Source organism: Lampetra fluviatilis, chromosome 37 (genome assembly GCF_964198595.1).
Source record: "Lampetra fluviatilis chromosome 37, kcLamFluv1.1, whole genome shotgun sequence".
Classification (NCBI taxonomy): Eukaryota; Metazoa; Chordata; class Hyperoartia; order Petromyzontiformes; family Petromyzontidae; genus Lampetra; species Lampetra fluviatilis.
The window spans coordinates 8,411,459-8,424,590 of record NC_136311.1 but is presented as its reverse complement, the minus strand read 5'-3'; the positions used below and the strand labels follow the sequence as shown (position 1 = coordinate 8,424,590).

General features: G+C 55.6%; 1 protein-coding gene across 3 annotated transcripts in view; it reads right to left on the bottom strand.

The window, feature by feature from the left end:
• Positions 1-302: 302 nt before the first annotated feature.
• The window catches only part of SMG6 (SMG6 nonsense mediated mRNA decay factor), a 184,546-nt gene continuing 171,716 nt past the window's right edge, over positions 303-13,132 (bottom strand). For 2 of the 3 annotated variants that reach the window (XM_078873763.1, XM_078873764.1), the window contains exons 18-20: positions 5,840-6,048; positions 5,322-5,403; positions 303-2,985 (exon numbers count right to left, since the gene is read on the bottom strand). In XM_078873763.1, the coding sequence (XP_078729889.1) occupies positions 2,855-2,985; positions 5,322-5,403; positions 5,840-6,048 (422 nt within the window). In that variant the 3' untranslated portion in view covers positions 303-2,854. Of the gene's footprint in view, positions 2,986-5,320; positions 5,404-5,839; positions 6,049-13,132 lie in introns of those variants that run through there. The other variant, XM_078873765.1, reaches the window with a different exon arrangement.

Below are 13,132 nucleotides of genomic sequence, written 5' to 3'. Positions count from 1 at the left end.
GGCGCGCACGGGGGTGGGGGGTCACCGCGCGATCGGCAACGGTCGCCGGTGTTTTGAGCCAATGGCGCGCACATCGAGACGCAACACCCAGTGAACCAGCCGATCTGCCGCTAAAAACCGACCAGGGGGCCTTTCTCCTCACCCTTCTCTGGGTCTCGGCCGTCTCAGGGTCCACCGCCGTCTCAAAGAGAAGCCACGGATGTTCCGGTTCCATTGTACCGTATCTTTGTTTACATCTTTACCGAATCTTCCCCTGAAACGCATCCGGGTCCCGGGAAATAATTTCCCAATGGGTTTCCGCGCGTCGTCGTTTGCCGAACGAGAGCAACGCCATCTTAGGCAACCGCTGGAGCCTCGCCCCAACGAAACATGTCGAGCGTTGCCTCCTCGCGGAGGACATCTTCCTGACGAGACATCCGCCCCGAAGTTCGATGAAATTGAGGCTGGAATTGTGTTCCGTGATGTCCACCTAACACAATTCAGGCAACTTGTATTCACACGCAAAAAAACTGAACTCAACATTTTTTTTAATTTTTACTCAAATGAATGAACACACGTATAAGCCAAACATGACTGAAAACAGCAGATATGAATGCTCCAAAACACAAACACACAGGCACATGCACACCTGAGCTCAAATACAACGATCCCTATTCTTCAAGCCTGGAAAGACTGTTGGTCGGAGTGTTGTTAACGAGCACTTAGTAAGGTTGGCACAGCACCCACCTTTGTCTCTCCAGTGCCAATGTTTTTATGCACCGTATACGGTAGGCGAGTTGACAATGCGGCGAGCCGGAACACCAATTGCCACCGATGTGCACGGCACATAAATCAAACTCGGGTGCTTAAGGCCTGCGAGAAAACGCGCCAACTCAAATCCATGGCACACATGTTGCCTGCAATACGGAAACACATGGGGCACACTCGTACCACCCAAAAAAAAGCACAGCAGCCGTCACGAGCTCAACGTGGATTCCTTTTGATGTACAATCACGTCAGCATGCCTCGACCCGAAGCGCACATTAAACATAAAATTCCCCTCCGTGCCAGCTCGCTCGACATTGGCAGCAACTGGGATGGACTTGAAACAAAAGTGGCAGGGCGCCCGGCATGCTGTCGGGCGGTGTGAATCTCAAGCCACTTGCACGCGGATGGGCCAAACTCTGAGAGAGCGAGAGAGAACGGGGAGGAGGAGGTGGGGGGGGGGAGAGAATAAAATACAACGGGGAGACGGTGCTGGGGTGGGGGTGGCAGGAGAGGAAGTGTGCACCGTTTGGCGCTGCCAAGTCCGGCGCAGAGTGAATAACAACTGTTAGCAGCTCCCCTGACGCTCGGCGTCAAGTTGGAATCCGGCAAGAGGGCGCTCGCTCAAAAACGAGCCATGGCCAAAAAGCGGTCAGGAGAGTTGGGGGGGAGGGGGAGTTAGGCGCGAGTGAAGGGGGGGGGGCGGCTGGGCTGAGCAGCCTCGCCGTGCGTGCGTTCCCACGAACCCGCGCGGCTCACGAGGGTGAGGGGGGGGGGGTGCCTTGCGCCGCGCGAGCCCCCCCCCCCCCCTCATGAACCGCGCTACCCCAAACCCACGACCACCGCCTTCGCAGGACGAGCGGAATTGAGCGAGGAATCCGTACATTTCCGCCGGGCTCGCAGGCTGAGAGCGAGCGAGGGAAACGAAAACCCCGCGACTCTGTTGCTCATTAAACGCCCTCCACCACCATCCCCCCCCTGCCCTTTATTAAAGACAAACGGCGCGCGGGAGGGAGGAGGCGCAAGGCCCATCGAGAGAGCGCGGCGCGCGGCTCCGTCTCCGCGCTCCGGTCTCAAATGCTCAGACCGTGATGCCATCATCACCGCGGCTCGACGCACCACCAAGTCCACGGGGCAGCGCTGGTCATCCACGAGTCGTGGCACGCTGCCTCGCAGCGGTTCGGCCCGGGAGGGGTTGTGTCAGGCTTAGCGAAGGGGGCATTTAACTCAATCAGGAAAAGGAAAATTTAAAATATAAAGATCGTTTGGAATACTTTAAGCAAATAACCTGACAGGTTAATGTTACACTTTTATTTTGTCTTTGCCAATAGCCTCACCACTGATGCTTTGGTTCCAAGAGTGGAGTGTTAAAAGCTTTTCCAAAAAAAACTCCCCAAAGTGTTAATAATAATAGCAAGTCTTTTTTTGCATAAATATCACTATTTTCAATGCCTTCCACCAACACGAGCCTTTCTAAAAAAAAAAAATCGTGCCAATTGCAGCCGCCCCAAAAAGCACTTTTGCCCAGCGAACAAACGTCACCGTGCGGCACGGGGAGACACAAATCAGAACCAACCACCACCACCACCGCGCGTTCGTGGTATTTCCACTTCTTGTTCTTGACATTTCTATAATTGTTCTCAACATTTAAACCCCCTGCGCATCAACCGATTCCTATTTTTTTCCCGAACTTTCTGGTTGCGCCTTTTCTTTTTTATTTAATTAAACACTTTTAACAATACATTCTTTTATTTTTTCCTTTTTTGTTAACGACACTTCTCTCCAGAGATCACCACCGACCACCTTGAGCCGCAACCCGCCGATCGTGCCAGGGTTGCCGGGCCGGTCGCCCGCGCGTTACCGCCACCCGTGCTCGAGAGGGAAAACCTTCATGACGAGTGCCGGCAGACGGGGCTCGCCGCTGGCGGGGAGTGGGTAGCCACACGGGCGTTGTCGCCTTGCCGCCCGCCTCACCCCGCACTCCTCCTCCTCCTCTCAGAGGGAGCACGGGCGCGCGGCCGTCAAACGCGCGCCACGCGTGCGTCGCGAGGAAGCCGCCGCTCGCTCCTATTCCGATCCCTCGGGGCGGTCGCTCCGTGCGCTCCTCGCCTCAGCCCACGTTGGCCCAGGCGAGGAAGGCCGGCACGTCCTTGACCGGCACGTTCCTCGTCAGGGCCTTGAGGCGCAGGTTGCGGTCGTCCGTGAGCAGCACCACGTCGCGGCGCAGGCGGATCGGGTCTCCTGGGGGACGGGCACGAGCGGGGATGGCACGGGGGGGGGGGGGGGGGGGAAGCGGCGGTCAGCGAACCGGATTCGCGGAAGAGCCGGCAACATCTGCAGTAATAATTATCACTGCAAATCATCACTATAAGAGTCCACGATTGAACTGCGATTTGCCAGTTTTGTGAAATCTGTGCACGTTACAAATCTTTTTTGTTAATCGTTGTCATTATTAGCATTATTGTTGTTTGCGTGGGAGCTTTTCACTCAGGGCTCAGCCCAATCTTGCCAAATTGTGCGAGCGTGGCGATCAGGTGGGCACAGCAGCACAGCAGCAGCAACTGGCAGCACCGCGTCACAGGACCCACGACACCTGCACTACACATCCACTGATTTGTCACGTTCAACTCTTTGCCAATCCACTGCTGGATTGAAGGTCTCTCCCGTTAAAATATGACTCTGCACCCACCATGGGCTGCCATGCTCGTACCAAAATACGCGAACCAATGCCCGCCCTCACTCCCTCCGCAGTGGCAGCCTTGTAATGGCACTGTGAACCCATGGCGTTGCCTGCTCTTGTAGGAAACTACATCGCGAGGTTTGGTACGGCGCACGGAGGCACCTCAAAGGTCCCTCTTGGGCCACATTGTCCGCGTGCCTAACAGAGACTCTCGTCTTGAACGACTGCATCTCTCCCTCCTCCTCCTCATCCTCCTGGCAGTCGGCCCACTCTCCCAGCAGCAGGGAGTGCAGTCTCTCATCATCTCGGTCCATCAGATAGTGAGTTCAGCACCGCCTGTCTGCTGGTGATATCGCTCCAACAGAGCTGTCTAAAACGATCTCCTGGACCCGACTTTCATGCCGCCGGGCCTCGCGCCCCCCTTGAGAGGGGCCCCCCCCCACCCCGCACCGCCGTGTCTGTGCGTTAATACAAAGGTGCAAGTCTGCGATCACCGGACGTCGCATTCAAAGGCACTGGGGTAACTTAAAAGAAACCAGTGGGGATGAACGATTGGAAATCTTGAACTATAGGTACACGCTGCACGCAAGTCAAAGACTGTTATGGAGAGATGGGGTAAAAGGGCTAGGAGTGACCACCGCTGGCTTCCTAGTGATGGCCGTCAAACAATGCACCAGGTACTAATTTTAGGCCGAATTGACCAGGGGGCAGGGTGGCCCACAGCACGCGTCGATGCGATTCGTGGCTATGGGAATCGAACTAGGGTCGCCACCTCTCCCCGCGGACGCACGACGACGCACACTTGCAACGTGTGTAAAATGCAAATACGATCACTGCAAGGAACGGACCAACCGTATTCTGACTGATTGGCCTTTGTGAGGGCAATATATCTCGCTGTCACTTATGCGAGACTTGGACCGCCTCTGGATTTCTGAAGAGCTGCTCGGTGCAAGAACCCCAGCCAAGTCTGCTGTGTCCCACGTTTGCCAATGTCAACGTTTTCCTGTTGGTCGGTTGGCCAAAAATATCGGCTCTGAAGGTTTACTGATGTGCTCTGTAATTTTAGTGAATTAAATTCAGCCTATTCATAAATATATTGTTTGTTAAAGTTGCTGAGGCGGCAATTTCGTACTGACGGTAGTCTGTGTAGAAAACAAAGACACCCAGTGTAGCTTTTAAAAGACTGTTGGGGCAAGCGCTGTTACCGAGCACCTACGAAGGCCGGCACGGCACACGAAGCGGGTGGGTGGCCAGCAACACGCCCGGCCGCCTTTGTCTCCCTCGTGGTAATGTTTACACACCATGCGCCAGAAACTCGTTTGAGGCTGAGTCGCACACAGTCACCCACACACCCGCCAGCGATACACACATGCGCACGCGACAGTCAGCAACACACACATCAGGCATGCGACTACGCATCGATTAATTGACTAAAATTAATTCTTAAGATCGCAACACACGCATAAGTCATTTGCGGGAGAATCAATTATTCTCAATTTGTGCCGTAATGGGTTCACGTGACCCCTGCAACCACTGGAAATGTTACCTTCACCACAACGTTAAAAACAATGCTGAGAATAAACCGCGATGGCCGGATCGTGCCGATTCATCGAATCGCGAGGTGGACGCAGCGTTACAGGTCCAACGCGCGTGCACACAGGCAGCTACGCAGACAGTAACACTCCAGTCAAACAGACACACGATGCACACACACTGCCACACCCCCAGCGTGACGAGTGAGCGTGGTGATGCAGCGTGGTGATGCCGCGTGCTGGGCGCGTGTCGGGCGCGTGTGCACACCACTCCGCTGTGTTCCGGAAACCTTGAGTGGTGGGGGAGCAGCGAGCGGAGGGGGAGCAGCGAGCGGAGGAGGCAGTGAGTGGTTGCACGCGAGCACCTTTACTGGTTGGCATGAAGTCCTTGGCTTTGTCCTTGCAGTAGTGCAGGCAGCAGGACAGGATGAGGTCATCGTTATTCCCCTGTGGGAGGGCACACGGGCAGGGGGCGCCGTTAGCGCCGGGCGGGCGTCACGCGGCCACGCGAGCGGCAACTCGGTGGAGCGCCGCGAGAGCCGCCCTTGGACCACCGGCGGCGGATGTTGGCGGCGGTGCGCGGTGGGGGGCCCCCAGTGTTGCCAAGGTGTGCCTTTGAACAGCTACGCATGTGTCTGTACATGAGTGCCCGGGTGTGTGTGGGCATGTGGGTACGTGGGCACCCGGGTGTATCTTTGGACGGCAAAGCGTGTTTACACATGGGTGCCCGGGTGTGTGGGGATGCGGGCATGCGGGAGCCCGGGCGTGCCTTTCCCCGCACGTCCAACTTCTTTCGCGCCGTACGTAGCCAACCGTGCTAATCGGCGGTGAGCGGGCTCGGCGAGAGCAGGCGAGCGGCCGTGTGTGGGTGCGCGAGTCCCACCTGCCGCCCGGCCGTGTCCTCGCTGCGGAAGGCGATGGACTCGAGCTCGTTGCCGCGGCTCGTGAGCGCCCGCAGGCACGGCTCGCGCTCCTCGAAGCGCCCTTCCAGGAAGGTGACGGCGGCGCGTGCCCGCTCCTGCACCAGCCTCGCCTGCTGCGCCGCGCGCCGCGCGTCCTGGCCCCTCGCCAGCCCGTCCAGCTCGTTAATCACTGCACACGCACACGGGCGCACCGCGCCACCGGTGGGCTCTCGCGGGGCTCATAATGGCCGTGCGAGAGCGCCGAGCTAACACCTCGGAAGAGATCTCTCTTGTGACGGGGGGGGGGGGGCCCTGGAGCCCTGGCATCTCGAGGGATGATCATAATGGGCGTGTCGAGACGGCGGAGTTTAACACCTCCAAACGTCCTAGGTTCGGCACCCGGAGCTGGCCCATGGGGAATTTCGCGGTGGCGGCGTCAGGCACGAAGCGAACGACTTTTGAGAAGTTCGGTTCAGAAAGCAGCACACCTCGCCATCTCCCCGGCGGGCTGAGGCTGTGCGTGGCACACGTCAAACACGGTGCGCGCAAGGGCAGGCCGCTGTGTACGAGTGTCAATGCGGAAACCTACACCTGGTCAACCAAGCCACACCTCCGATGAGCGAGGTTGGCTTCGTGCGGAGCAAGACAAGTTCAACGCACGGACAAGACGCAACTGGTTCACGGAATCGAGAAGTCTCTGTGCAACCCCAACTCTGCTGCGGATCTCTCGTGCGAGAGAGAATGAATTTCAAGCGGGCTCAGGTTAGACGCATCGTGGAGAGTTGGACTGAAGAGAACGGAAAACCGTGAACAAGCAAGCATGCAGAACAAATCGTGAAAAAAATTAATTAAAGGCCATGAAATGAGCGCATGCACAAACACTGGGGCGTTGGACCACACATAGAAAGACAAAAGATAACCCCCATAAAGCCTTAACACACTGTTGGGGCAAATGCTGTTCGCGATTAGCACCTATGAAGGCCGGCATGGCACACGAGGGGGTGGGTTGACCAGCACTATGCCCGGCCGCCTTTGTCTCCCTAGCGACTGAAGGGGAGGCCCAGGGCCGGTTCAAATAATCGTCACTGGTATTGGCCGTGAGCGCCAATCGACTCAGTTCGCCGGGTTCTGAGCGCGGTGCGCTAACTGCTGCGCCACCACTCCCCAGACACACCCACACACTCACACGTACACACACTCACACACACTCACACGTACATACACACACTCACACACACTCACGGGGTACGGACAGAGGCCTGTGGGGGTGTGCTTGGCGGGAGCAGGCGCACACACTCACCCACTCAGTGGGAAATTAATGGCGCTGTTCTTAAGTGGCGCAGTCGAGTAACTCGGCATATATCTCGCGTGCAGTGCTGCCCAAGATGGAATTAATTTGTTTAAGTAAGACAAATAGGCGGCTCTGCTCGATGCGCACATGCGCACACACGCTCACACGCACACAACGGTCACCCGCAGCAATGACCCCGGCGTTCCTCCCTTACCGTGAGTTAATAAGCGTTAATGCACACCGTCTCAGCCGCAAAGTGTTCATTCGCTCAACTTATGTTCACTGCAACTTACGTGGTTCACCCACAAAGGACGAAAATGTTCTCCCCCCCTCGCCCCCACCCCGCATAGCCTTAACAAATCGTTGGGGCAAGTGCTGTTAGCGAGCAACTAGGAAGGCCGGAATTTTATCCCCACGTGTGCAGGATAAAACAAACTGTGCACGGAGCGTTCGCCTGATATTAATTAGAAATGGGACTTCAATAGTGCTCGATACCTCAATGATAAATGTTCTGTAAAAACAAGCCGTGTGACACAATGCGCCGCCAAGTTTGCCCACGCTATGGAATCCAGAGGGTGTGGAACAAGGCCACACCACACAGAGGGAAGGTGTGGAACAAGGCCACACCACACAGAGGGAAGGTGTGGAACAAGGCCACACCACACAGAGGGAAGGTGTGGAACAAGGCCACACCACACAGAGGGAAGGTGTGGAACAAGGCCACACCACACACACACAGGGAGGGTGTGGAACAAGGCCACACCACACACAGGGAAGGTGTGGAACAAGGCCACACCACACACAGAGGGAGGGTGTGGAACAAGGCCACACCACACACACACAGAGGGAGGGTGTGGAACAAGGTCACACCACACACACACAGAGGGAGGGTGTGGAACAAGGCCACACCACACACAGAGGGAGGGTGTGGAACAAGGCCACACCACACACACACAGAGGGAGGGTGTGGAACAAGGCCACACCACACACAGGGAAGGTGTGGAACAAGGCCACACCACACACAGAGGGAGGGTGTGGAACAAGGCCACACCACACACACACACAGAGGGAGGGTGTGGAACAAGGTCACACCACACACAGAGGGAGGGTGTGGAACAAGGCCACACCACACACACACAGAGGGAGGGTGTGGAACAAGGTCACACCACACACACACAGAGGGAGGGTGTGGAACAAGGCCACACCACACACACACACAGAGGGAGGGTGTGGAACAAGGCCACACCACACACAGAGGGAGGGTGTGGAACAAGGCCACACCACACACAGAGGGAGGGTGTGGAACAAGGCCACACCACACACACACAGAGGGAGGGTGTGGAACAAGGTCACACCACACACACACAGAGGGAGGGTGTGGAACAAGGCCACACCACACACAGAGGGAGGGTGTGGAACAAGGCCACACCACACACAGAGGGAGGGTGTGGAACAAGGCCACACCACACACACAGGGAGGGTGTGGAACAAGGCCACACCACACACACACAGAGGGAGGGTGTGGAACAAGGCCACACCACACACACAGGGAAGGTGTGGAACAAGGCCACACCACACACAGAGGGAGGGTGTGGAACAAGGCCACACCACACACACACAGGGAGGGTGTGGAACAAGGCCACACCACACACACACAGGGAGGGTGTGGAACAAGGCCACACCACACACACAGGGAGGGTGTGGAACAAGGCCACACCACACACACACAGGGAGGGTGTGGAACAAGGCCACACCACACACACACAGAGGGAGGGTGTGGAACAAGGCCACACCACACACACAGGGAGGGTGTGGAACAAGGTCACACCACACACACAGGGAGGGTGTGGAACAAGGCCACACCACACACACACAGGGAGGGTGTGGAACAAGGCCACACCACACACAGGGAAGGTGTGGAACAAGGCCACACCACACACAGAGGGAGGGTGTGGAACAAGGCCACACCACACACACACAGGGAGGGTGTTGAACAAGGCCACACCACACACACAGGGAGGGTGTGGAACAAGGTCACACCACACACACAGGGAGGGTGTGGAACAAGGCCACACCACACACACACAGGGAGGGTGTGGAACAAGGCCACACCACACACAGAGGGAGGGTGTGGAACAAGGCCACACCACACACACACACAGGGAGGGTGTGGAACAAGGCCACACCACACACACAGGGAGGGTGTGGAACAAGGCCACACCACACACACAGGGAGGGTGTGGAACAAGGCCACACCACACACACACAGAGGGAGGGTGTGGAACAAGGCCACACCACACACACACAGAGGGAGGGTGTGGAACAAGGCCACACCACACACACACAGGGAGGGTGTGGAACAAGGCCACACCACACACACACACAGGGAGGGTGTGGAACAAGGCCACACCACACACACAGGGAGGGTGTGGAACAAGGCCACACCACACACACAGGGAGGGTGTGGAACAAGGCCACACCACACACACACAGAGGGAGGGTGTGGAACAAGGTCACACCACACACACACAGAGGGAGGGTGTGGAACAAGGCCACACCACACACAGAGAGGGTGTGGAACAAGGCCACACCACACACAAGGGGGCGAGTGTGGAGGATGGGAACGGCTGGAGTTATTGCGAAATGAACACCTGGCGCCCGTCACAGCCGCAGGGCCTGTGTGGAGTGGGCGCTGTGTGGGTCACCCACCGAACCCACCCCCCGCCCCGCCCCCCTTGCCAAACCCATGTCCATGAAACACCAGCGAACAGCACTTAGCCCACAACCAGGCTGGCCAAACATACTCGGAGGCGCCAAAGCTCGTGGCCGATGCTATAAAGGTGGCGTGAGAATATTTCTGCGAGTCAAGTTCACGCGAAACGAGAGGTTTGCGCATGCTGACCTGCAACCAAAGTTCAACCGAACTTCCCAGGGGAAGCGCCTGGCAAAGTTTCAAACGCGCAATTGACGCGGTATCACCTTGCGCGTTAAACCAGGACGCTTTCCGCAGATTTCTGCGCGAGCCCTTTCCATCGGCCGGCAGAAGGCGGGGGGGGGGGAATACACCCAGCAGGGCTGGAGGCGACGTGGCTTCTACGACGACAACTACGAGCGGTAAACACGCCTGTTGTACAAACCGCTCAGGTGTCTCCATCGAAGGTGCATGGCAGCGACGGTGGGGCTGTCACACAACTCCGCGTATTACTGTTTGCACGAGCACTTCACGTGCGCCTTTCCTGACGTGCGCGCGTGTTAATTTACACGCAAACGTCTCTCGTTCTGAATAGTTGGTACGCAAGCAGGCAAGCAGGCAGGTAGACGGCAAGGCGGGAAGGTTGGGAGAAACTTAGAGAGAGAGGGCAAGGAGGAATGTGTGGACGGAGGGCAGGAGAGAGGGAGGTAGAGGAGTACACGGAGAGGCGTGGAGCGGGGTAATGGGAGGGCGATAGGTAGGCAAGTGGATACAGAGATAGTTTTACCGGCCCCATACCAAAAAATACCATGCCGCACTGAAGTGATGAACGAGGTTTAGGCACGATCACACACGAGAGAGACTGGACACGCAAGTTTCCTTCCAAATGCTGAAAGCGCCGATGAGGAAATGACCAAATATCCCAATCAGGGACCGTCTTGAAAAACGGGCTGTTATTAAATGGGCGATCATGCGACTGAAGTGGGCCATGGGGGTAATAACACACAAGGGCCAACAGAGATCAACATAAACACTCTGGCTTTTAAACTCTCTTCAAATTGTGGTTTAGTGTCCAGGAGGGTAAACTTTCCCCCCTAATTATATTCCAACTGTGCGGCTACTGGCATCATGTCCAGAGGCAACTCATTTTCCATTCACTACTCTCAAGAGCAAGCAGTGCACAACCCTGCGTCAGAGAATGGCCATGAAAGATGACGTCGTAAAAAACTAACGAGCTGCCCAATTAACATGCAAATTGTGTTCCGGTTCAAGTGATTTGGTTTCTTTTGACGTTTATTTATTTATCTGGGTAGCCTTTTCGGCTTACCCTGAATACATCAATAGGACACACTCTACCCACACTCGGGGCACAACTTTTATATACCCCTGCAAAGAATTCAATTTGCATCGCAAATAAATTTAAAAAAATGAAATGCTCACCACTGGAACACAAGAGTAGTGCCATTGGTGACCCTGCTCAGACCATCAACCCGCTATAATTGAGAACCAAGTTTAATCAGGTATGGTTGCCTGAATCGGAAACTCAGGATATCAGACGTGGTGGCCCAGTGACCTGCCATGTGACATCAGATAACGAGTCAGCCAGCCCCCCCCCCCGAGGGGTATCAACACACCAACACAATAACGGCCACTGTGATCTGAAGTACGCGCCGTGCAGTGTCAGAGGAAGTCTGCCTGCATGGTGGCTCAGCTCTGCAGGATCACCGAAGGCGATCATTGCACTTGCAATGTCAAACACGTGGAGGCGGTAAACGATACATTGATTCGCACAAAACGCATTCGCCTCGCAGCTCTGTTATTTATTTGTTATCCGACAGGCGAATTCCTAAATCAAAGTCTGGAACGCGGAGGTGGGCGGGTGGACTGATGCAGAGATGAGCTTATACCCACGTTGAGTCAACACCGATGAGCGCCTGGGTTTTAATCCTAAACCTCGGCTAAGTCGAGAGCGGCCTTTCACGGGTAGACAGCAGATGGCCTCCACCAATTATTAAAGAAGGCAAAAAAAAAAATAGAAGAAAAACAACCTCATAATTCTCAATCCCAATGAAAAAAAATTACCATGAAGTAAATTACGGACATTCGGCACCCCTAGACGAAACAGAGCTTCCCGATGTTTCTCTTGAAATATTTGTACTCTAAATCTACGGGGGGCTCTCGCCAGGTCAAAGGTCAGCCCACGGCTGTGCGTGTATGTGACCGCGGGTTGGTAATCTGCACGGGAGGTGTGCACAGGGCGACGCCGCCATTACGCACGCCGTTATTTGTCACTCTTCTCCTACGCCTGCCAGGAGTTCAAAGCGACTCCAAGAGGACGATTCCACCCGATGGGGGTCAGACAAGTCAGGTGACTTTATCGGGTGGAATCTAACTCGCCGCGTGAAACGCTCGTCTAGAAAATGCGGACATGTGCGAGAGTAAGGCAGGAAGGTAGATTTTGCACTCGGCTGATGTTTTGTGTTGGTGCCCATGTTGGCACGTACTCGATTACAGTTAAATCAACCGCCGCTGCAGAGAAGAGTCCTCTCAAACAGTAACCGTCTCGACCAGAAGAGGTAGCTTAGAATAAACCATACACTGCACACTATAGCCTTGTCGTTCACGCAACCTGATAACTTAAATAATGTGTACCAACATTGAGGAACCACGTGACAACGCGATGGAGGAATAACGACGGCACCCAGGCATGACCCTGAGATGAGAGCTGGGAGGATTGTAGATGGTTGTCTTCACACATCCATGACAAAAATGGCAATGTCTGCCCCCCCCCCCACCTAAACACCTCCACTCCCCCAGTTGCGCCACGGAAGACAAGGCCCGCCGTTCTCTACGGTCCTGTTGAACTTCTTTGGCACCGTACGTAGCCAACCGTGCTAACCGGGGGTGCGGGGGGGGGGACGCACGACAAACCGAACACTGGAGAAGGGGACGAGTGGCCGGTTTACAGTGAGGGCCAACATCCCCAGGTCTGACCCTCTTGTGCAAAAAAAAAAACTCACCCCAAAAACTATGACGCATAACAGGGAATACTTCTGGAACTGAACCCCCCCCCCACCCCCAGTTTAAATTATTGCCGTGGAAATAGCAAAAATAATTTTAAAGGTTTGTTAAACTCCTTCAAGGAGCCCTCAAGACTTGTTCAGCCTATCCGGCGGATCCTTACGGGAACAAGCCTCTTGCCATCGACAGGCAAAACTCTTCGAGATGCCTCTTGGACCTGGGCAGACATCTCGGATTCCTTGAGTCGAGGGCACGAAGGAGAAAAACGTC